General features: G+C 44.8%; 2 protein-coding genes across 4 annotated transcripts in view; one reads left to right on the top strand and one right to left on the bottom strand.

Annotated features, from left to right (window-relative positions):
* LOC131127881 (uncharacterized) overlaps window positions 1-1,228 on the bottom strand; it is a 97,196-nt gene extending 95,968 nt beyond the window's left edge. The window contains exon 1 of the mRNA XM_058070188.1: window positions 117-1,228. Within this exon, the coding sequence (XP_057926171.1) occupies window positions 117-138 (22 nt within the window). The 5' untranslated portion in view covers window positions 139-1,228. The remainder of the gene's footprint in view (window positions 1-116) is intronic.
* rusc2 (RUN and SH3 domain containing 2) lies at window positions 1,134-21,099 on the top strand. 3 transcript variants are annotated; one of them, XM_058070194.1, is made up of 13 exons: window positions 1,134-1,573; window positions 6,845-8,421; window positions 12,842-13,289; window positions 14,036-14,602; window positions 15,955-16,167; window positions 16,263-16,427; window positions 17,605-17,681; window positions 17,754-17,928; window positions 18,012-18,117; window positions 18,184-18,230; window positions 18,300-19,200; window positions 19,267-19,434; window positions 19,503-21,099. In XM_058070194.1, exons 2-13 carry the CDS (start codon window positions 7,009-7,011, stop codon window positions 19,696-19,698), a joined length of 4,476 nt encoding a protein of 1,491 aa, XP_057926177.1. In that variant the 5' UTR covers window positions 1,134-1,573; window positions 6,845-7,008; the 3' UTR covers window positions 19,699-21,099. The 3 variants fall into 3 exon arrangements, with proteins under 3 accessions (XP_057926177.1, XP_057926178.1, XP_057926179.1); XM_058070195.1 differs by lacking the exon at window positions 1,134-1,573 and adding an exon at window positions 4,419-4,825; XM_058070196.1 differs by lacking the exon at window positions 1,134-1,573 and adding an exon at window positions 4,895-5,033.
* Window positions 21,100-21,207: the final 108 nt, after the last annotated feature.

Raw genomic sequence — 21,207 nt, 5'->3', positions numbered from 1 at the left:
TTAAAGATGACAACCTGACGAGTATACTGTACACCTGTGACGTCACAACTTGCTATGGCTGCGTTCCGAAACTTTGCCCACTTTTCCTGTCCCCCGGGTGAACGGACGCTACTCACCTCTGACACACAGCAGAGACATTGCAGACACAGTTCCCGCAGCCGGCCTTCAGTCACTTTCTTGCATCTCGCAGCACACGCGACACAAGTTCGAGTCCCGCCTGCCTCCTCCCCCCCTCTCACCCCCACCCTCGCCCCGACTCAGCGTGGAGTGGGACAAAGTAGCGCACATGAGGGCCGGGGGTTCACCGAGGCGGAGAGCATTATTCCCGGCCGTGGTCCGTCCGTCCGTCCGCAGGTACGACTGTGAAAGTGACGCTCGGCGATTAAAGATAAATCCCGCCAGCTGGGCGGCTCTTGTGCTGCATTCAGGGACGGCGCGGAAGCTCGGAATTTGGAACAACGACATGTTTTGGCAGGAATTCCAGCAAGGAGGAAATGAATTAATAGAATATTATTACATAACTGTAGACTGAGAAAAAGGCTGCTAGTAAAAAAAACACAAATTTACTTTTGTGTGTTTTAAAAACAATCGAATATGTAATATTTGGTAATTATATTATCATTTAACGTCATAATGTTCTGTTTTTGCCGATTGGCTGGAAGAGTTCTACCCCTAATGTCATGCAATCCATCGTAAATTGTCAAAATAAAAAGTTGCAAAAAGAATATTTACTCATATTTCCGATAAAAGTGTGTTATGTTATATACAATAAATGATAACCACATGCTATTTGAACGTCTTGATTATATCAATCAATGAAAGTCGAATGCTGCCATCTAGTGGCAAAATATATGACACACCTGTAGTTTAACGCTAAAGTAATTGGTTATATTATTGCACCGTTTCAGTTGTGATGTGTATAAATAAATGGAGGGCACCAAGAAGTCAAAGTAGCTGCCCCGATATTACTTTATTAATTAGACGACATTAATTAGCATGTTTCGTGAATAGCTGTAGCTCAGATTCAATAATATGTACGGTACCGTGTCTTTGACTTTGTAGCTGTCAACTGGTGCCATCTAGCGGCAGAAAGACGTTACTGCACAAACTCTTTCGACTACCGGAAATGAGAGCACCATTGGAATTTATATGGTCTGTAACTCGACACAGTACGGATGATTTCACACTTCAAATGCCTCAAATGATTTTAAAAGCTAACAATACGTTTGTCGTTGTGTTTGCTTGGTTATGTATGCCGTTTAGTCAACATCATCGTGATTAGCATGACGAAATGTGAGTAACACGTCGAGGTGCTAAATTAGCTCCGTGTAGCTAACCCGGTTAGATAAGCTAACGGCAAACCAATCCAACGCGAGCTCGTGTTGACGTCGTACGTGCTCGCGCCCTGCCCATCCCGTCGTCAAGCACGCGCGCTGTGTCGAGTCGAAGCAGCATCATCTCGACGTGAGCGAGCGTGGCACGCGCACACACCTGAAGAGGACGAAGAAGACGCAGCGTGACGCCCCCCCCCCCCCCCCACCAACCCCGATCAACAAAAGACCACCGAGACAAGGTGAGTGTTGAAGCCGCTCTTTGTCGCATCGTCCCCGGGGAAAGTGGGAGCGAGGCACCGGGAGGAGGGTTTCGTTCCGCGCCCCGGCAGACTGAAGTCCCGGACAAACGACGCCTTGAACGGTCACTGCGGGGAGTGAGCCTCGACGTTCCTCCTCCACATTCCTCTCTCCGTGGAGCTCGTGGTAGCATTTAAAAGGCAAAATGGTGGCGATCGTGTTTTTATTGGATATTCCTTATCGCATTGACACAAAGGGACGTTTGTCATCATCGCGTCAAATTGTTTGTTACACAACGGGAAGACATGATTGTGTTCCGGATGCGGCCGCCATGTTGCTGTTCGATTAATGACGCATCAGCGGCCTGCGAGTTCACTCGATCACATATTGATCACATAGCACAGAAACAACAGCTGTCAAGCTGGGTGGAAGAATGACAATGGCACTTCCGTCGCTGTCCTTCAAAATAAAAGTCGAGTTGCCGGATGTTACGGAATGAGATCGCTTCGAAGTCAAATTAAGCTAACTATGTATGATATTGTTATATGATCATAACAAAACGTGTGTGTTTGTAACGTTAGTGTTCTTACGTAAGGGTAAAAACAACAAATATGTTTATTATTATTATTATTTTTTAATATGAACTGTATTTAGGGCTTTTGCTGTGACCACACCCACACTATAAATAACTATTACTGCTTTCCTGCTGCACACCATCCGTTTACTAATTTGCACACTTTTACTGCCTGCAAAGATGTGTGTGTGTGTGTGTGTGTGTGTGTGTGTGTGTGTGTGTGGTCACACTGGGCCAGTTGTGTGTTGTGTGTCTGTCCCTGAATAGCTTCCCACATATTTGCAGCAGCTGCAGCATGTCTCTTGCGTGTGTCGTTCGCCTGCTTTGGAGGCTCCTCCGGGGTCAAAGGTTATTGTAATACTCAGGACGCTGCGCTTTTTTGGGATGTGGAAACTATGAAGAAATAGAAATAGTCTGTTCCAGAGTCAAACTGTGGCCATCAGGGGTGTGCAAACTTTTTCCATTCTGAAAAATCTGAGGATATTTACATTTTGGAACCAAACAATGTTATATATATTTTTTCTTGCACTTTTTGTGCATCTTTGTAATTAATTATTAATTTTTTTTATATTTAATATATAATATTTTAATATTATAATATTTATAATATTCTTCTCATCAGATTAACTTCATGATTTAGCATCATTTTTCTCCCACTAAATGTTCCTTTATTCTTAATTTTTTTTCACATTACTTTTAATTAAATAATTTTATTTTTTTTAATTTCTTGTATTTAAAATTTGTATATTTAATATATAATATTTTAATGTTTTAGTGTTATAATATTTATAAGATTTTTATTAGATTATGACTTCATGATACAGCATCATTTTTTTTCCCACTAAATGTTCCTTTATTCTTTATTTTATTTTTTTTCACACAACTTTTAATTAAATATTTTTATTTTTTAATATTTCTTTTATTTAGAATTTTTATATTTAATATATAATATATATATATATAATATATAATATTATAATATTGTTATCATCAGATTATGACTTCATGATAAAGCATCATTTTTTCCCACCAAATGTTCCTTTGTTATTATTTTTTTCACATTACTTTTAATTAAAAATATATTTATATTTTTTATTAATATTTTTTAATTTTACAACTTTGTTTTTCTTGAATGAAGAAGCCACTTTCTCGTCATTTTGTTATTTTATTACTAATATATCAATACCGTCCCAATATCGTGTCTTCCATTTTAGCTACTTTTCTAAAAAATGTTATTTTTCTAATCGTTTAACATCGTCCATTGTTTCAAGCGATCTTGCTAGCCGAAGACGAAGATGCTAGCTATTTGTGGCGGCAGGCTGCTTATGTAAGCATGGCTAATCTACTTGAGGGAGACAAACGGGTTTGGGAAGGAAGTCTTTTGGGAGGCGGCCATCGAGGTCACGTCCATCTTTGGCAGACGGAGGTCAAAAGGGCGGTTGAAGACTCTCTTACAATGTGAGCATGTATCGCTAGCTAACCACACAGGCTAGTTTTTGCATCTTAGCTAACGAGTGCTAAGATTTGTTTATGCGTCACAGGTGTCAAACTCGAGGCGCAGGGTCTTGATTCAGCCTGCTGTATCATTTTATGCGGCCCGCGAAAGCCTGGAAATAATACATCCTCAAAAATACTTATTTTAGTTTATTAATTCTAAAATTATTTTATATTTTTTTAATGTTTTTTTAACTCTAAATTTTTGAAATTATTTTGTTTCTTTTTGTATTGTAACAAAGATATTTAACTTGTTTTTGACGTATTTGAATTGTAAAAAATATATATTTTTTGGTTTTAAAATATTTTAATTTCTTTTTATTTTATATGCTTTTAATGTAGTTACATTTTTATTTTTTATATTGTAAACCTATGTATATTTAATTAAAATTTTTAGTTAAAGTTAAAATTCAAAGAATATTTTTTTAAGTTAAAATTATTATTTTTTAATTATTTTTATTTTTTTTAAACTTTATATATAGTTATATTTATTATTTTTATATTATGATTTTTACTATTTAACTATATATTATCGTAAGAATATATATATTATAGATATAATCTTTCAATAAAAACATTTTTTAAATGAAAAAAACACTGTCTTGCTCGTTAAATTTATTTTAGCAAAAGTTCTTCAGATTTGTTGATTTTTAAATGATTATTATTAAAAATAAGATTTTTTTAATGATTATCAAAAAACTTATATAATAGCATGACACTTGTTGACGAGACAGAGATTGTTACTGGAGCTGGAACTTCACTTTTATGGTCAATGTTGATCTGAAGTTGGCGGAGAAGACGCACACAGAGGAAATAATATATAATGTACTAAAAACCGACCAATCACAGCCCTTGTGGTTCGATTATTTTAGTCAGTCCCAGCAGGAGGTTTTGGAGGGGGAGGAGCGAGGCGGCGTCGCGTACGAGGCTTTAGCGTTGTCATGACGAGGGTTGGTCTGTGAACGGCCCCTCCTGATCATGTGATCTGTGTGGGTTTCATTGAAATTCCCGGTCAGCGTTGGAATGCGTTCTTGTGTCTGTGAGGGCTGCCGGTCTTAACGAGTCCATTCAAAGATTCTTCTGGTGTGCTGGAATCAGGACAGGGCGGCCATGTTTCTAGAAGTCTTCTAGGAGGTTTTTTGGATCTCATAGAGAGAAGAAGATATGCTCTGAATCCACTGAAGATGTAAGATGTTCTTTTGACTTTCACTGCGCCGTAATCGTCTCACGTGGGATAATCTCCACAGTACGACGCTATCACACTGGATTATTCAACGTGTTAACATTTCATTTCTGTTTCGCTCCTAATCCTAATTTACATGATAATCACATCATGAGCGGGGTTGGTTTTTGCTCCTGACTCCGATTTAAGGACACCGTTTGCTTCATTTGGGGTACAGCTATGCAACAAAACTTGTTGATGACTTGATGACCTTTTTTATGACATTATTAGAGTCCTCTAGACATGAAATAACAGCCCTATGGTCACCTTTACCTTCCTATTACCCAATATAGTAGACATAGTACGAGAAAATAAGGCTTATAAGACATAGAAAAACTGTTTATGACCTTCTAAATCCACTTTTTTAACATTATTAGAGCCCTCTGGACATGAAATAACAACCCTATGGTCACCTTTACATTCCTATTACCCAATATAGTAGAGATAGTAAAAGAAAATAAGGCTTATAAGACATAGAAAACCTGTGTATGACCATCTAAATACTATTTTTTTTACAATATTAGAGCCCTCTAGACATGAAATAACAGCCCTATGGTCACATTTACATTCCTATTACCCAATATAGTAGAGATAGTAAAATAAAATAAGGCTTATAAGACATAGAAAACCTGTTTATGATCTTCTAAATCAACTTTTTTAACATTATTAGAGCCCTCAGCACATGAAATAACACCCCTATAGTCACCCTTAGACTACTATTACTTAATATAGTGGACATAATAAGATAGAAAATATAATATATAGAAACCTATATATTAGAGCCCTCTGGACATGAAATAACAACCCTATGGTCACCTTTACATTCCTATTACCCAATATAGTAGACATAATAAGAGAAAATACGGCTTATAAGACATAGAAAACCTGTTTATGACCTTCTAAATACTATTTTTTTTACAATATTAGAGCCCTCTAGACATGAAATAACAGCCCTATGGTCACATTTACATTCCTATTACCCAATATAGTAGAGATAGTAAAATAAAATAAGGCTTATAAGACATAGAAAACCTGTTTATGATCTTCTAAATCAACTTTTTTAACATTATTAGAGCCCTCAGCACATGAAATAACACCCCTATAGTCACCCTTAGACTACTATTACTTAATATAGTGGACATAATAAGATAGAAAATATAATATATAGAAACCTATATATTAGAGCCCTCTGGACATGAAATAACAACCCTATGGTCACCTTTACATTCCTATTACCCAATATAGTAGACATAATAAGAGAAAATACGGCTTATAAGACATAGAAAACCTGTTTATGACCTTCTAAATACTATTTTTTGACATTATTAGAGCTCTCTGGACATGAAATAACAGCCCTATGTTCACCTTTACATTCCTATTACCCAATATAGTAGACATAGTAAAAGAAAATAAGACTTATAAGACATAGAAAACCTGTTTATGACCTTCTAAATCCACTTTTTTAACATTGTTAGAGCCCTCTGGACATGAAATAACACCCCTATAGTCACCTTTAGACTACTATTACTTAATATAGTAGACATAATAAGATATTAGACATAGAAACCTGTTTATGACCTTCTAAATACTATTTTTTTGACAATATTAGAGCCCTCTAGACATGAAATAACAGCCCTATGGTCACCTTTACATTCCTATTACCCAATATAGTAGACATAGTAAGAGAAAATAAGGCTTATAAGACATGTTTATGGCCATCTAAATACTATTTGTTGACATTATTAGAGCCCTCTGGACATGAAATAGCACCCCTATAGTCACCTTTTACACTCCTATTACCTAATATAGTAGACACCATAAGGGAATTAGACATAGAAACCCGTTTATGACATTCTAAATCTGGGTTTTACCACTAGAGCCCTCTAGGCATGAAATAGCACCCCTATAGTCACCTATGGGAATACAGTCCTAATGTTACGAGGAAAAGCATGGCCGATAAGATTGTTGCCGTCTGTCTTTCAGATGTACCACTCCGACCACGGCGTCGACCTCCCCGACCTCTCCTTCCAGATTCCTGGCAGCGATCCACAGCCGCGCCCGTCAGGCCGGCATTGAACACGTGCACCGACACATCCGCCGCGCCACCGATCCTCAAGCTGTAGCTCCGGTCCCAAACCCTCCGCACCATGGACGACACCACCAAGCTATCCGGCGAGACCCTGATCGTGCACCACATCCCGCTGGTGCACTGCCAGGTGCCGGGGGCCCGGCAGGGGGGCTCCCTGAAGAGGAGCAACCCCTTCAGCCTGCCGGAGAACCTGGGCTTGAGTCGCACCACTTCGCTCCCCGAGCGGGACGTCCTGCAGAGGGAGGCGCTGCTCTACAGCAGTCTGATCCAGACCTCCAGCGCCGCCTGGGGCGCCCGCCCCGGGGACAAGAGGGGCGGCGGCAGCACGGCCAGCGACTCCTCCTTTGCTTCCAGCATCTCCGACGAGCAGCTGGGGGCGGCCCACACGTTGCCTCGAGCCAAGAGCAGGCGCCGAAGTCCTCTACGCCGCAACCCCTTCCTGCTGAAGGACGACGACGAGGACGAAGACGAGGACGACCAGGACAACCTGAGCGGCTACCACGAAGACTCCTCCTTCTGCCTCCACGCCGACTCCGCCCTCGACGACGCCATGGCGTCCTTCCACCTGCACGACCTCGGCTTGGCGCCGGAGCCGTTCCTTTTGCACGGCAGGCGGCGGTCTTTGGGGGGCGTGGCCTCAGACTCGGACCCGGGCCTGGACGGCCAGCGCCGCCACGGCAGCAGCGGCTCCAACATGTCGGTGGATTGCGGCGAGCAGGACTGGGAAGACGACGAGGACGAGGACCACCCCATGCAGTGCGGGCGCAGCAGCAAGACCGGCTCGTATTCGTCGGGCTCGTCCAATCAGCACTGCTCCTGCTGCTCCCGCAACTTCCCCCCCGGCTTCCCGGACGCCTTCGCCGAGTGCCAGCAGGGCTACGGCAGCGACTCGTCCTGCAACAGCTCGGACGGCGTGCTGGTCAACTTCAGCGCCATTTACAACAAAATGAACAACGGCGTTCCTGAAAAGCCTCCGGGCTCCGCCCCCGCCAACCTGAACAGCCCCGCCTGCGCCTCGCCTGTCTCCGACACGCCGGGACGCGACTCCACGGGCGGGGCCTTCTACCTGGACCTGCACAGCTCACCCGCTGAAGCTCCAGGTTCGCGGCATCAGGGCGGCACCTTCCCCCACCTGTCCTCCTGCTCCGTGGAGGCCGCCCTGGAGCTGGACGCTAACTGCAACGCCTTCCACCCCTCTCACGGCGGCCCCTCCTCGGGGGAGCTGGCGTCCTGCCTGCAGAGCCGGGCCCGCCTGGTGGTCGCCACCCAGAACTACTACAAGCTGGTCACCTGCGACCTGTCGTCCCAGTCGTCCCCCAGCCCCGCCGGGTCCTCGGTCCACAGTGGCTCCGAGGAGCACAGCGGGGGCAGCCCCGCCCCCACGCAGCCCAGCGAGTACTTCCTGTTCAGGCAGAGAGCCGGCGAGGAAGCCGAACGTGTCGAGGAAGACGAGGACGGAGGGTCGGCGAGGGTGAGTAGGGAATTGGACTTTGACTGTTTGAATGAATACACTCACCATCTTAAATGGCGTACTCGTGTGAGTGCACTTCATTAAGTACACTGTGTGTGTACACTGTGTACTTACTTCCTCAGTGTGGGAATTTTTGACTGTAGTGTTGTCCCATATCCATTACTATTGTTGCACAATTACCACAAATTAGAATTCTGATATTTAAATTGGTCTTCTGCTTCTCTCCTTTTCAATGGTGAATTGCAACCACCCCAGTTTGTCCCTCCCCTTCCACTACGTGGTCAAGATGGCGACTATTGAGGGTGTTGAGGCTGTGTTTCCATTTGTGCGCCTGTCGGAAATGAGCATTACTATTTTTAGTTGCTTCTTCATCTTCTCTCCTTTTCAGTGGTGAATTGCAACCACTGCAGTTTGTCCCTCCCCTTCCACTACGTGGCCAAGATGGCGACTATTGAGGGTGATGAGGCTGTGTTTCCATTTGTGCGCCTGCCAGAAATGAGGATTACTATTTTTAGTTGCTTCTTCATCTTATCTCCTTTTCAATGGTGATTTGCAACCACTGCAGTTTGTCCCTCCCTCTCCTCTATGTGGCCAAGATGGCGACTATTGAGGTTGATAAGGCTGTGTTTTTGTTTGTGCGCCTGCCGGAAATGAGGATTATTATTTTTAGTTGTTTCATCATCTTCTCTCCTTTTCAATGGTGAATTGCAACCACTGCAGTTTGTCCCTCCCCTTCCACTACGTGGCTAAGATGACGACTATTGAGGTTGATACGGTTGTGTTTCCGTTTGTGTGCCTCCCGGAAAAGATGATTACAATTTTTAGTTGCTTCTTCATCTTCTCTCCTTTTCAATGGTGAATTGCAACCACTCCAGTTTGTCCCTCCCCTTCCACTATGTGGCCAAGATGGCGACTATTGAGGGTGATGAGGCTGTGTTTCCATTTGTGCGCCTGCCAGAAATGAGGATTACTATTTTTAGTTGCTTCTTCATCTTCTCTCCTTTTCAGTGGTGAATTGCAACCACTGCAGTTTGTCCCTCCCCTTCCACTACGTGGCCAAGATGGCGACTATTGAGGGTGATAAGGCTGTGTTTCCATTTGTGCACCTGCCGAAAATGGGGATTACTATTTTTAGTTGCTTCTTCATCTTCTCTCCTTTTTAAATGGTGAATTGCAACCACTCAGGTTCGTACCTCCCCTTCCACTACGTGACCAAGATGGCGACTATTGAGGGTCATAAGGCTGTGTTTCCATTTGTGCGCCTGCCGGAAATGAGGGTTACAATTTTTTGTTGCTCATTCATCTTCTCTCTTTTTTTAATGGTGAATTGCAACCACTGCAGTTTGTCCCTCCCTCTCCTCTATGTGGCCAAGATGGCGATTATTGAGGGTGATGAGGCTATGTTTCCATTTGTGCGCCTGCCAGAAATGAGAATTACAATTTTTAGTTGCTTCTTCATCTTCTCTCCTTTTCAGTGGTGAATTGCAACCACTGCAGTTTGTCCCTCCCCTTCCACTACGTGGCCAAGATGGCGACTATTGAGGGTGATGAGGCTGTGTTTCCATTTGTGCGCCTGCCAGAAATGAGGATTACTATTTTTAGTTGCTTCTTCATCTTATCTCCTTTTCAATGGTGATTTGCAACCACTCCAGTTTGTCCCTCCCCTTCCACTACGTGGCCAAGATTGCGATTATTGAGGGTGATAAGGCTGTGTTTCCATTTGTGCACCTGCCGAAAATGGGGATTACTATTTTTAGTTGCTTCTTCATCTTCTCTCCTTTTTAAATGGTGAATTGCAACCACTCAGGTTCGTACCTCCCCTTCCACTACGTGACCAAGATGGCGACTATTGAGGGTGATAAGGCTGTGTTTCCATTTGTGCGCCTGCCGGAAATGAGGGTTACAATTTTTTGTTGCTCATTCATCTTCTCTCTTTTTTTAATGGTGAATTGCAACCACTGCAGTTTGTCCCTCCCTCTCCTCAATGTGGCCAAGATGATGATGATTGAAAGTGATAAGGCTGTGTTTCCATTTGTGCGCCTGCCGGAAATGAGGGTTACAATTTTTTGTTGCTTCTTCATCTTCTCTCCTTTTCAATGGTGAATTGCAACCACTGTAGTCTGTCCCTCAATTTCCACTATGTGGCCAAGATGGCGACTATTGAGGGTGATAAGGCTGTGTTTCCATTTGTGCGCTGACTGGCAATGGCGATGACAATATTTACCCGCTTCCCCTTCTTCTCTCCTTGCTAACGGTGACTTGCAACCACTCCCAGTGAGTCCATCCCATTCTGCGATGTAGCCAAGATGGCTAAGTGTTGACATTATTAGAGCCCTCCAGACAGCTCAGTGTTGCTATTAAAGGATGGGAGATGTGAGTCAGCAGAAACGGAGCAGAATAAAGAAATGTTGCATAAAAGAAAGAAAAGTCGTTTCTTTGTTTAGACCTCAGCTGCTGTCTGCTGATCACATGACTGCGTCTGCAGACCAATATAGCGCCGTCATTTCATTTCACAGTACACAGTTTACACAGTATACTTGTTGAAGTGTACTGATGCAAGTATTCAAGTATTCTTTTTTTTATTCGTTTTTTTTTTTTAATGTCACAAGCAAGGCGGAGCCACCGCGGAGCGCTTTGAGACGTCAATAAGTACCAATAATTTGACGCTAGTCGCTTTTTTGAAAAACAGAATCAAAGGCAGTGGTTGTCCAAAGTGTGGCCCGGGGGCTATTTGCGGCCCGCAGCTGTTCTTTCATTGGTCCGCTGCACATTTGAAGAAAAAAAAAAACAACAAGCAAAAATTAAAAAATCAGCAGTAATATTGCCAGAATAATTTCAAAATCTTTTTTAGGAGATTAAGTAATAAGAAAAAATATTATGAGGAAAATTAATTAATTTGAAAATATCAGAAATGGAAATAACTGGCTGTAATTTTCCCAAGCCAAGTCAAAATATTGTAGAAATTACGATAAGAAATAAGTTATAATAAGACAATATTTGGCTATTTTTTTAAACATTTGCAGTCAAAATATTAAGAGAAAAAAATTTATTCTAATGACAAAAATTTATGAGAATAAATTAATCATATAATAAATATATATATATATATATATAAATATATAATTTTAGTATCATAGAGTTGCAATATTAAAGAAAAAAGTCATAATATGAAATATGAACATATTCAATAAAAGAAAATTTGGGAAAAAATAAGGTTGAGGAAAAATTTGGAATATTACAGGAATAAAGTACAAATATTATGGGAATAAAATAAATATCGACATTATGCATAAAAAAGATTTAAAAGCATTTTTTTTTAGTTGAAATATACTATATAACTTGTACATTATATATAATTGTCATAATATGAAATATGAACATATTCAATAAAAGAAAATTTTGGAAAAAATAAGGTTGAGGAAAAATTTGGAATATTACAGGAATAAAGTACAAATATTATGGGAATAAAATAAATATCGACATTATGCATAAAAAAGATTTAAAAGCATTTTTTTTTAGTTGAAATATACTATATAACTTGTACATTATATATAATTGTCATAATATGAAATATGAACATATTCAATAAAAGAAAATTTTGGAAAAAATAAGGTTGAGGAAAAATTTGGAATATTACAGGAATAAAGTACAAATATTATGGGAATAAAATAAATATCGACATTATGCATAAAAAAGATTTAAAAGCATTTTTTTTTAGTTGAAATATACTATATAACTTGTACATTATATATAATTGTCATAATATGAAATATGAACATATTCAATAAAAGAAAATTTTGGAAAAAATAAGGTTGAGGAAAAATTTGGAATATTACAGGAATAAAGTACAAATATTATGGGAATAAAATAAATATCGACATTATGCATAAAAAAGATTTAAAAGCATTTTTTTTAGTTGAAATATACTATATAACTTGTACATTATATATAATTGTCATAATATGAAATATGAACATATTCAATAAAAGAAAATTTTGGAAAAAATAAGGTTGAGGAAAAATTTGGAATATTACAGGAATAAAGTACAAATATTATGGGAATAAAATAAATATCGACATTATGCATAAAAAAGATTTAAAAGCATTTTTTTTAGTTGAAATATACTATATAACTTGTACATTATATATAATTGTCATAATATGAAATATGAACATATTCAATAAAAGAAAATTTTGGAAAAAATAAGGTTGAGGAAAAATTTGGAATATTACAGGAATAAAGTACAAATATTATGGGAATAAAATAAATATCGACATTATGCATAAAAAAGATTTAAAAGCATTTTTTTTTTTAGTTGAAATATACTATATAACTTGTACATTATATATAATTGTGACCCCCCCCCCAATCTATGCTTCTAAATATAATATGTTTTAATATGTAATATGTCTTCCCCCAGAGAGATAAAGACGCCAAAGATGAAGAGGAGGAAGATGACGACCAGGGGAGGGGCGAGGGCCAGGACGCCCACGCCCACGCCCTCATCCAAGGTCAAGTCTACGTCAACGCCTCCCCTCCCGTCGGACGCCTGCGTTCCCGCAGCTACGACCGCCACCTGGACAAGTCCCCGCCCCCCAGGCTGGGCTCGTTGGAGCGCATGCTGAGCTGTCCGGTGCGTCTCAGTGAGGGCGGGGCGATGGCGCCGCCCCCTCCGCCTCGAGTCACCTCCTTTGCCGAGATCGCCAGGAGCAAGCGGCGGCACGGCGGGTCGCCGTCGCTCAAGGCGGATCCCTTCTCTTCGACCTACTCCGCCCACTCTTCGGCTGAATTTTGTCCCGTATTGGAGAAGCGTGCGGAGGCTAGCGCCGCGGCGGCCTTTGCTGGAGGTTACAACTCACAGCATGAAGGTTTGTGTACGCCCAAAAATATAAAACCGTAGACACCCCCACGTTTCACTATTGGTCCATGCCAAGTATACCAATGAATGCTGCGGCCATATTGCCATATTTAATTAGCTTCTTCCCAATCATCAATCATGACAAAAAAGTGGAAATCCGAGTTGGAACGTGGAGGCCATGATGATGCTTTGGGATCATCATGAGAAGCTGTGCAGCAACTTTCCACATGTTTTATTCATCAGGCTTTGTTTTTTTAAAAGCCTGCGGTGGGCGCCGCCCCCCTTCGCTAATGTCCCGAGCGTGAAAGAAAGGCAGCTGAAGTCATGATGGAGCCAGGGAAGGAGGCGCAGGCCTTGCAGGGTGTGTGGCTCTGTCATCTGTCCGCCGTGACGCTTTGTCGCCCCCTGCGGCGGAGATGCAGCATTACACCCGGCTCCCTCCCTTCCCTTCAGCCGTGTCATTGCTATGCTGCTCAATGCTGCCACCTGTGGCCCGACGCCGTCATTGCACCCTGCCTTTTTGGACTCACAAACAAGCTTGCGCAATGTTATTGACGTCACACACACACACACACACACGGAGGAAGAAGAAAGATGGCTTCCCGCTTCATGCTGGACCTGAGGTTGTGTGTGATGACCGTGCAGTTTTAGGTCTAAGCTCTATGTTTCTGCAGATTGTTGTGGTTTTACTATGGTAGCTAAAATGAGACCAGCCGCTAATCCCGTTTCTGACACTTCCTGTGTTCCTCGTCCCAGGTGGTCCCTCCGGCTCCTGTGACGTCCACCCGCCAGTGGTCCGCTACAGCAAAGACCAGCGTCCCACCACCCTCCCCATCCAGCCCTTCACCTTCCACCACCAGCTGGCCTCCAAGCCCCCCCAGCCCAAGCCGCTGCCCCCCCTGCTCACGGGCCACGTGTCCGGGATGCAGGCCCAGGACGGCGACGACGCAGCGTCGGCGGGGCCGCCACCCCCCGACTCGGTGCGTCCGTCGCCCCTAGGGAGTTACTCCCCGGTGCACCTCCAAGAGGCCGCCACCAGCTCGGGGACGTGCTCCACGTGCACCCCCAGCCCCGCCCCCGCTCACAACCTTTCCTGCCCGCTCTCGGCGGGGCGCTGCCCCCAGACCGCCACGGCCAAACAGAACTCGGGACCCTTGCCGCCGACCCCTCCCCCTGCCAGCCTGGGCTTAAAAAGGGGCGTGGTGCCGCCCATGCTGCCGCCCGTCCAAGGACCCGGTCTGCAGCGAGACACGCTGAGCCCGCTGGGATGCGTGAAGGCCGGGAACCACGCGGACGCCGGCAAAGCAGCCAGGATGAACAACGGTAACTTCTGGAATGTTCTCTCAGCTTTTACTCGTCTTCTCCCCAACACAGCGCTCCTGTCTTATAGAGGATCTTTGTTTGTGCTGTAGGGCCTTAAAAACAGCACAATTACTGCCGAATAAAGGATCTTTGACTCACATTTTTGCTGTAGGACCTGTCTTGGAAGACCTTTGTTTTTGCTTCAGGGGCCTCAAAACAGCAGAGCGCCCCTGTCTTATAGAGGATCTTTGTTTTTTGCTGCAGGGTCTTAAAAACAGCAGAGCTATTGTTATATAGAGGATCTTTGATGAGCTCACGCTTTTGCAATATTTCCTTGAAAGCAACAGAGCGCTCCTGTCATATAGAGGATCTTTGTTTCTGCTGCGGGGTCCACTCATGTAGAGGATCTTTCACTCACATAGTGCCTTAAAAAAAAAAGCAGAGCTCTCCCAATCATTTTTTATAGAGGATCTTTGTTTGTGCCATTGGGCCTTAAAAACAGCACAATTACTGCCGAATAAAGGATCTTTGACTCGCATTTTTGCTGTAGGACCTGTCTTGGAAGACCTTTGTTTTTGCTTCAGGGGCCTCAAAACAGCAGAGCGCCCCTGTCTTATAGAGGATCTTTGTTTGTGCTGCAAGGCATTAAAATAGCAGAGTTCCTTGTGTATAGATGATCTTTGATGTGCATTTTTGCCGCAGAACCTGAAAAACAGCAGAGCTTTGTTTTTGCTGTATGACCTCAAAAACAGAACAGTGCTTCTGTCTTATAGAGGATCTTTGTTTTTTGCTGCAGGGTCTTTAAAAATAGCAGAGTTAGGGTTATATAGAGGATCTTTGATGAGCTCATTCTTTTGCAATATGTCCTTAAAAGCAACAGTGTGCTCCTGTCATATAGAGGATCTTTGTTTTTTGCTGCAGGGTCTTAAAAACAGCAGAGCTAGGGTTATATAGAGGATCTTTGATGAGCTTAAAAACAACAGAGCGCTCCTGTTATGTAGAGGATCTTTGTTTTTTGCTGCAGGGTCTTAAAAACAACAGGTCTAGGGTTATATAGAGGATCTTTGATGAGCTCACTCTTTTGCAATATGTCCTTAAAAACAACAGAGCGCTCCTGTTATATAGAGGATCTTTGTTTCAGCTGCAAGGCCTTTAAAAACAGCTGTCTAGAGGAGAGTATAGAGGATCTTTGACCGTCATGTCGATGAATGTGAATGTACCAACCGGACCACTAGGGGGAGCAACTATACAGAAGATGCCCAGTGGGGTACATTGTGGTTGTCAAACCTCCATCTTTTGTCTCATTTTCACTGGTCTTCTCTTCCTCTCTCCCTTCTTTCCGACTCCCCTCCCCACCATCGATGCCCCCCCAGCACACCACCTTTCCCCTCAGGCCTTGAAGTGGAGGGAGTACCGCCGCCAAAACCCCCTCGGGGGCGAGAGGCCGTGCGGCGTCTCTTCATCGTCGTCTGCATCCTCCTCCTCCGCCGCCACCGCCACTGGCTCGGACCCCCGGCGCCCCGCTCGACGCAACGTGTTCGATTTCCCTCTGGCTCCGTCGGGTCACCCGCCAGGACGCCCCCATGGTGCTGCTCCTTGTTTCATCACGTGTGCTTCTCCAGGGTCATGTGACCCCCAACTTCCTGTGTTGTAATTGTTGTTGTTGTTGTGTCCCCTTCAGTCAAGCCCATGCAGCAAAGCTACGGCGACTTCCTGCCCGACTACTTCTCTCTGACCGAGCGGCCGCCAGAGGAGTTCTGCCTCTCCCCCGACGCGTCCTCGTCTTCCTTTTCCTCCTCCTCTTCCTCACAGCCCCACGTCAGCGTGGACTTGATGCACAAGCGAGGTGAGGATGATGGCCCCGCCTTTTTTTTTGACTGTCAGTCTGCCTCACATGAGGATGTTGGCCCGTTATTGACGACTAATGGGTGTCAGCATGGCTATCCAAAGTGCGGCCCGGGGGCCACTTCAAAAAAACCAATTGAACATAAAGCAAAAAATGTAATGTAATGTTATTTATTTTATGACAAACAAAGTTATCATGTTTGCAAACTGAGGTTGGGTATGAAGTTACTGGAATTTACTGGAATAAAGTCAAAATATTATGGGAATAAAGTTATAATTGATTTACAAGAAGGAAGTTGAAATCATTGGAAAACTTAAAAAAAAAAAAAAAAGCAGAATTGAAAGAAAAACAGCAAATGTTACCAGGAAAACATTCAAAACATTCATTATTAGAGCTCTCTACACATGAAATAACACCCCTATAGTCATCTCTACACTCCTATTACCCAATATAGTAGACATAATAAGAGAAAATAAGACATACAAGACATAGAAAACATGTTTAGGACCTTCTAAATATGCTTTTAACATTATTAGAGCCCTCCGGACATGAAACAACACCCCTATAGTCACCCTTACACTCTTATTACAGAATATAGTAGACATAATAAGACATACAAGACATAGAAAACCTGTTTACAACCTTCTAAATACATTTTTTTAACATTATTAGAGCCCTCTGGACATGAAATAACACCCCTATAGTCATTGCTACACTCCTATTACCCAATATAGTACATAGACATAATAAGAGAAAATAAGAATACCAGACATAGGAAACCTGTTTAGGACCTTCTAAGTATGCCTGTTAACATTATTAGAGCCCCCTGGACATGAAATAACACCCCTATAGTCATTGCTACACTTCTATTACACGATATAGTAGACATAATAAGAGAAAATAAGACATACAAGACATAGGAAACCTGTTTATGGCCTTCTAAATACACTTTCAATATTATTAAAGCTCTCCAGACATGACATAACACCCCTATAGTCCTCTCTACACTCCTATTACCCAATATAGTAGACGTAATAAGAGAAAATAAGATATAGAAAACATGCTTATAGCGTTCTAAATATGCTTTTAACATGACTAGAGCCCTCTGGACATGAAATAACACCCCTATAGTTTTCTTTACATCTCAACAATGTATTTTGCCCTTCCTTCCTGCCAGGTTTGGTGAAGGCGGTCAACACAGCAGTGGATCTGATCGTGGCCCACTTCGGGACAAGTCGAGACCCGGATGTGAAGGTACGTCAACCATCACGTCCTCCGTGTTGACCGGCAGTCTGGTGAACCCGTCCCCGTTTCGGGTGCCACCAGGCTAAACTGGGGAACAGCTGGGTGAGTCCCAACGTGGGGCACCTCATCCTCAAGTACCTGTGTCCGGCGCTGCACGAGGTCCTGCAGGACGGCCTGAAGGCCTACGTGCTGGACCTGATCATCGGACAGCGGCGCTGCCAGCCCTGGAGTCTGGTGGAGGCCTCCACCCAGCTGGGTGAGAACAAGCATTTGGACTTTGGTGTCCCGTCTCCTGACTCCCGGCTCACTGTCTCTCTGTGGTGTTTGCCCCCCCCCCAGGCCCGTCCACGCGGGTCCTCCACAACCTGTTCTCTAAGGTGAGCCAGTTCTCGGAGCTGACCAACCACAGCATGAGACTCAACGCTTTCATCTTTGGCCTCCTCAAGTGAGTCCCCTGCAGTTCTTGCTCTGGTCCCTCTGTCCCGTCTTCTGATCTGGTCTTTTCCTCCAGCCTGAAGTCTTTGGAGTTCTGGTTCAGCCACCTGTTCACACACGAAGGTAGGATCTTCTAAGGAGCACGTCATGGAGGTAGATGTTCCCTCTTGAAACACCCGCGTCTTCTTTCAGACATCATTGCCGCCCACTACAGCCCCTGGGGGCTCCTCCCCCTGTCTCAGGGGGCGTGTCAGCATCTCTACGAGGAGCTGCTCCTCCTCCTGCAGCCGCTCTCGCTCCTCCCCTTCCACCTGGACCTGCTCTTTGAGCCGCACCTCCTCCAGAGAGGCGAGGAGCACCTGAGGCGCAAGGAGCAGCTGTGCTCGGCCGGCCAAAGCGCCGACCGCTCCGGACGCTCCACCTTCCAGCTGATGAGGGGGTGGAGCGCCACCGTGGGCGAGATGGTGGCCAGGAAGGAGAGGGCGGGGCTCCGGCGAGAGGGCACCTGGCCCCGGGTGGAAGCTTCCAGAGGAGCAGGTGAGAGGGACGCCACAGAGGGTGGCTTAGCGAGCCTGTGGAAGGACAGGGGGGCGGAAGGGGGGCGGGTGACGGGAGTGGGACAGGAAAGGGAAGAGCGGCGCCAGGACGAGGACGCCAGGAAGGACCGGCAGGCGGGATGGTGGTACCAGCTCATGCAGTCCTCGCAGGTCTACATCGACCCGTCCGCCGAGGGGTCCAAGTTCGTCAAGACGGAGAAGAGGAGGACGTCGTCGGAGAGAAGACACTGCCGGCCGCCGCCCACAAGGGAGGGTGTGGTCGAGGGCGCCGAGTCCAGACAAGAAGGGGAGGGCCGCGGGAAAGGCGGCTGTGAGGCAGCGCCGCTCGGACCCGGAGGGCGTCCGTCGTGGATGGGCAGCCCGCCGGAGTCGGTTCTCAGCCAGGAGAAGGGGGCGACGGGGGGCGGGACCCCCGCTGAAGCCCAGCAGGAGAGCCCGGCCCAGACTCTGCGATGGGGGCGCCTCTTTGGCGCCAGCGTGGGGTCCCCCACCAGGGCGGACGCAACAGAGCAGAAAGCCAAAGCTCACAAGACCAGGTAAGTTTCCATCGGGGAAGGGGGGGGGCGCAGGATTGTTGTCTAACAAAGTCTGGTCCCCGCCAGGCCACCCTCAGGCTGGCTCGGCCTGGATGGGTCCGTTCTGGGCCTGATGGCTCAGACCATCGGAGCGGGAGGCGGGAAGAAGGCGGAGTCTCCGGCCGGGAGCATCCAAACCAAAGCCCCGCCCACATCACCCCCACCACCGAGCGCGGCGGCGGATGCGTCCACATGGTAAGAACCTCCTTGTCACCCCCCCCTAAGACCCGGTCCCAAAGACCCGGCGTGTTGTCCTCCCCCAGTGACGTGCGAGCGCTGTGCCACCACATCGCCACCGAGCCGGGCCAGCTCAGCTTCAACAAGGGCGACGTCCTGCGTGTGCTCAGCAAGGCCGACCCGGATTGGCTGCTGTGCTCGATGGGCGCCCACCGGGGCCTGGTCCCCATCGTCTACGTCACGCTCTGCAGCGCCGAGGACAGCCAATATGGCGGCCGCTGAAGCAGGAAGTGAGCAGGAAAACATCCTAGAATCAGACTCTCGGCGGCTCCGCCCCTTTCCCCGTGTGTTCTCCTCGACGTGTGTGGGCGGTCACGTGACTGCTGTCAAAGGGGAGGGGGCAGGGGGCGTGTCCCAGACATGTCAGTGCAATATTCCTGTGACAGATGACTGCTATGCTAAACATGTCCACTAGAGGTCTCTGCTAGCCTCTCGTCCATTCTAATTATAACAACACAGCTTGTTGGCGCTAGCTTAGCTTCTTCAACATCGTCAAACCAAGACGTCCCCGTGGGGGCGGGGGGGGTTCCTGGCCTGTTGGTGTTTTTTTTTTTAATTGTAAAAATAAAAGACATTGCTCGGTAATGAGGTATGTATGGTTAGATATTAGCTCTGTCAGCTAAGCTAGCCTACACTGACCGACATTGGATTAGCTTTAGCGGCTTCGATGTACAAAGACAGGAAGTGACGTCACCTTTGCCGCTTCCTTTTATGCTTGTACTGAAAAAAAAAACATTTATCGTCATGAAAATACTATTTATTACTCCTCATTCAAGCTAAGATGAAGTATTTTATTTATTTATTGACGTTTTTACTATTAGCATCACGAAAATGACGTTTCATATTATTTAAACATTAGTTGTGTATTATGTTTTTTGTTGCTATTTTACTTTGTCATTATCATTTATATTTAAAATTTACATTTCTTGTACTACTACTACTACTAATAATATTAATAGTTGACGATGGCGAGTTCGACGTGAGGGGTTCTGCTGCACTTCCTGTCTGAGTGCACTTCACAATTAAAGCATGTGTTGGATGGAGGGAAGGGTGGTTTTGTACGAGAAAGCTGCTAAAGTCAATCCAATGTAGGTTAGCTTAGCGACCAAAGGAACGTATGCGATATATGATGATGATTTTTCTCATATTTTATTTTTACAATATGCCGAGGGCCAACAAAAAACGGCGCTTTGGGCGGCGCCGTCAGCAGCGAATATGGGGGGGGGGGGCGTTTGGGCGTCTTTTAGCTGATGTTTGCCTTACAGGAACAGGAAGGAATTGCACTGCTGGACACTTTAAGGTCACTGACCTCACCTTTTCTTTGTCGGCTGCCCTGGGGGCGGGGCGAGGAGGGGGTGGGGGTGAATTTGTTAGCCAGGTGTTGGATGGAGGAAGGAGGAGGAGTTGAAATGTCATTTAGCCTTTGCTTTCCTGTACAGTTGAAATACTTTGATAAGGTGTACCTATGACTGTGGAAGGAAGGTTAGCATCCGTGCTAATAATGCAGACAGCTTCAGTGTCAGAACAAATGTAAATATCACCTTCTTCTTCTTCTTCTTCTTCTTCTGTGTACGCTATCAAACTAACCTGGATGTGAAATAACAAAGTGCTCTTGTGACCACACGCTTTTTCTCCATTTTTTTGAAAATACACTTTTTAACATTATTAGAGCCCTCTAGCCATGAAATAACACCCCTATAGTCACCCTCGCACTCTTATTACACAATATAG

This window comes from Doryrhamphus excisus, chromosome 4, assembly GCF_030265055.1.
Source record: "Doryrhamphus excisus isolate RoL2022-K1 chromosome 4, RoL_Dexc_1.0, whole genome shotgun sequence".
NCBI lineage: Eukaryota > Metazoa > Chordata > Actinopteri > Syngnathiformes > Syngnathidae > Doryrhamphus > Doryrhamphus excisus.
The sequence above is the reverse complement of the archived record's forward strand: the minus strand, read 5'-3'. Positions and strand labels throughout refer to the sequence as shown.

What these genes read in the sequence shown, in the direction of transcription:
- rusc2 (XM_058070194.1), top strand. Translation starts at nt 7,009, where the DNA reads ATGGACGACACCACCAAGCTATCCGGCGAGACCCTGATCGTGCACCAC. An exon ending in AGGACGGAGGGTCGGCGAGG is followed by an intron (nt 8,422 to 12,841) that starts GTGAGTAGGGAA and finishes GTCTTCCCCCAG; the next exon opens with AGAGATAAAGACGCCAAAGA. An exon ending in TTCATCTTTGGCCTCCTCAA is followed by an intron (nt 18,118 to 18,183) that starts GTGAGTCCCCTG and finishes CTTTTCCTCCAG; the next exon opens with CCTGAAGTCTTTGGAGTTCT.